The sequence below is a fragment of the Lathyrus oleraceus genome, chromosome 7, assembly GCF_024323335.1.
Source record: "Lathyrus oleraceus cultivar Zhongwan6 chromosome 7, CAAS_Psat_ZW6_1.0, whole genome shotgun sequence".
NCBI classification, from domain to species: Eukaryota; Viridiplantae; Streptophyta; class Magnoliopsida; order Fabales; family Fabaceae; genus Lathyrus; species Lathyrus oleraceus.
The window spans coordinates 215964091-215967536 of record NC_066585.1 but is presented as its reverse complement, the minus strand read 5'-3'; the positions used below and the strand labels follow the sequence as shown (position 1 = coordinate 215967536).

The following is a 3446-nucleotide window of genomic DNA, read 5'->3' as shown; positions in this document are numbered from 1 at the left end:
TTTTATATGAGGATTGGTTTTTTGATCCAAAGTCATGGTGATGTGATTGTTAATGTACATATGGTCTTGGTCATCTGAACAACCAAGCTTCTCGTAATTCTAGCCACTGGCCAGTCAAGTTATTGGTTCATGGATACTATGTCAAAACCCTGACCTTATGGTCTCATTTCATGGTTTTGTTCATGTACATTATCAGTCAAGTTATTTTCCAAAAGTCAAACATGCAAGTCATAAGACAAAACAATTTGGAAACCAACTTCAAACCTTTTTGTTAATCCATTTCAATTTATTTCATGTCATTGTAAACCGTTACATTTGATTCCATACAAGAAAAATAAAAAATTGACACTTTTGACCAGTTGTTGACTTTGGTCAACAGTTGACTTTTTGGTCAACTTTGACCAAAGTCAACCCAAATCCATTAAACCCTAAATTTTACCATGATCATCAATACATTGTACATTTACAAAGAAAAATACCCAAAATATGAAGTTTGGACCTATTGTTGACTTTGGTCAACAGTTGACTTTTTGGTCCACTTTGACCAAAGTCAACCTCCCCATTTTTGACCATCAAAAGCCTAACCTAACCTAATTTGCCTTGATTCTTCACCCAACTTCCATGGTGGGTTGTGTCTTACTTTGGTTGCTTCACTTCCAAGCAAATGGTCTTGTTTCAACCTCATGCATACCATACATTGTTTGACATGTTGGCTCATCAAATCTTGGTATTGGTCTGCCTTGAACTAGGTCCTAATACAGTAATGCAACACCAATGAATCCAGCATTCAATTCTTAATTCAATGCAAGATACAATGGAGAGAGTGGACTTTACCTTGCCTTGTTCTCCCTTTGGTTTGCTTGATGTACCATCATTGTCATGCTAAGGCAACATACAGTAGTCACGCAAAATAATATCAAGGCATAACAGCAGCAAAGGAATTCAGGAGCGGAAAACACTTAACATTGCCTTGTAAGCATCCTACACTAACTTGCATCAGCCTGCACAATAGAGTTGTAACGTCCGACCTGCAAGCACGTTCAACCCTTGTCACTGCAGCAAAGTTACTGCAAAATAATTATGTGAAAAATCAGACAGGATTTGAGGCAACAAGCAAATGAAACTAGAGCAGCCGCTGCAATACCAGTTACTGTAAGGCAGCAATGCTTGGCCAGCCAATGAGTATGGTGTTACCTGGTGTTGTTGGGTTCAAGTTGTCTGGAAAATTGCGCAATGGTGTTACAGCAACTGATTTGGTTCTAACTGTCACACAAATTCTTAGGAAACATGGTGTTGTAGGGAAATTTGTTGAATTTCATGGCAATGGTATGGGTGAATTATCATTAGCTGACAGGGCCACTATTGCCAATATGTCTCCTGAATATGGAGCAACCATGGGTTTCTTCCCGGTAGATCATGTAACATTACAATACCTCAAACTAACTGGAAGAAGTGACGAGACTGTGGCAATGATAGAGGCCTATCTCAGAGCAAACAAATTATTTGTCGACTATAATGAGCCTCAACAAGACAGAGCTTATTCTTCCTATCTTGAATTAAATCTTGACGAAGTCGAACCATGTATCTCGGGACCAAAGAGACCTCATGACCGGGTGGCTTTGAAAGAAATGAAGGCTGATTGGCATTCTTATCTTGATAACAAAGTGGGATTTAAGGGATTTGCTATACCAAAAGAAGCACAAGGAAAGGTTGCAAAATTTGATTTTCATGGGCAGCCAGCTGAGCTAAAACATGGCAGCGTTGTGATTGCTGCAATCACAAGTTGTACAAATACATCAAACCCTAGTGTGATGCTTGGAGCTGGTCTTATTGCAAAAGAGGCTCATGACTTAGGTTTGAAGGTTAAACCTTGGGTAAAAACAAGTCTTGCTCCTGGTTCTGGAGTTGTTACCAAATATCTACTTCAGAGTGGCCTACAAAAGTATCTAAATGAGCAGGGTTTCAATATTGTTGGATTTGGCTGTACCACATGTATTGGCAATTCAGGAGATCTGGACGAATCAGTTTCTTCTGCTATCTCAGAAAATGACATAGTAGCATCTGCTGTGCTGTCAGGGAACCGTAATTTTGAGGGCCGAGTGCATCCCCTAACTCGCGCTAACTATCTTGCCTCACCTCCTCTGGTTGTGGCTTATGCTCTTGCTGGCACGGTTGACATTGACTTTGAAAAGGAGCCGTTAGGGACAGGAAAAGATGGCAAGAATGTCTTCTTGAGGGATATTTGGCCTTCCACTGAAGAAATTGCACAGACTGTCCAATCCAGTGTGTTGCCTGACATGTTCCGAAGTACATATGAATCTATTACTAAGGGTAATCCTATGTGGAACGAACTACAAGTTCCTGCTGAGAAGCTGTACTCATGGGACACCAACTCAACATATATTCATGAACCTCCATACTTCAAGGGCATGACCATGGATCCTCCTGGACCTCATGGTGTGAAAGATGCTTATTGCCTGCTGAATTTTGGTGACAGTATAACAACTGATCACATTTCTCCTGCTGGAAACATTAACAAGGACAGTCCTGCTCATAGTACACCACATCACCTAGCCAAAGCCTCCAACCTGCCATCAAACAACAAACTGCAGCAAGCAATGCAACCAATACATATCTAGCAAGGCATCAAAACAGCTCATGCCACACATAGAATGCTAAGTCATGAGATCAACCAATTAACCTAACACCAGCTGCCACTTGACATCACAAGCAGGAAATGCAGAAGAATAAAAGATGGTACCTGAGCTCCTTGTTACCATAATCCTGTTGAACAATAAGCAACTCATTAATTGCCATGATAAGTGTATTGAAATACTACCTGCAACATGTTACCAATCCAATGCCATTTGACCACATTCATCAAAAAAATCAGTTGGTTCTTGTAAGCATTCTTCCTGCAGTGTTGTTGCTTATCACCAAGCTAAGTTAGTAGTCATGATGGAATTCCTGTCAGTTGGAGCAAGTCAGGAGAAAACACAGAAATACAACAGTGAAATGAAGACTGGGCTAATCCTTTAACTAACAATGAAGTAGAATAGAGTGATGTTGTGCCGATTTTATGAAGGAGGAAATTAATGGTGTAACAAAAAATGGAAATCCAATTCTTACTGCCATCTAACTGCCGAAGCCGGCCCCGCAAGGGCTTCCCGCAAAGATTGATTGGAAAATCTTCAGATTAAGTTTCGGCGTAGAATCTAAGGCATGAAGATCCTGAATCAATATTACTGAAAACTTAGGCATCAAAAGGCTGATTAGAGCATACTGCATACAGATGTACTGTTGAAGATGATCTATTGCTAATTCCTTACCAGCATGAAGCCATGAATTAGCTGACTGTGTCATGGACTCATGGTATGTGTTTCCCTAAAGGCTTCTCGTCCGGATAAACTATCTGCGGTAATAACTGAAAACTGGGAATCCGCCGA

General features: G+C 40.5%; 1 protein-coding gene across 1 annotated transcript; it reads left to right on the top strand.

Annotated features, from left to right (window-relative positions):
- The first annotated feature begins 1160 nt into the window (after positions 1–1160).
- On the top strand, positions 1161–2639 carry LOC127103004 (putative aconitate hydratase, cytoplasmic). Its single transcript, XM_051040306.1, has one exon. The coding sequence runs from the start codon at positions 1164–1166 to the stop codon at positions 2637–2639; it is 1476 nt and encodes a 491-aa protein (XP_050896263.1). The 5' UTR covers positions 1161–1163.
- The last annotated feature ends 807 nt before the right edge of the window (positions 2640–3446 follow it).

What these genes read in the sequence shown, in the direction of transcription:
- LOC127103004 (XM_051040306.1), top strand. Translation starts at nt 1,164, where the DNA reads ATGCTTGGCCAGCCAATGAGTATGGTGTTACCTGGTGTTGTTGGGTTC.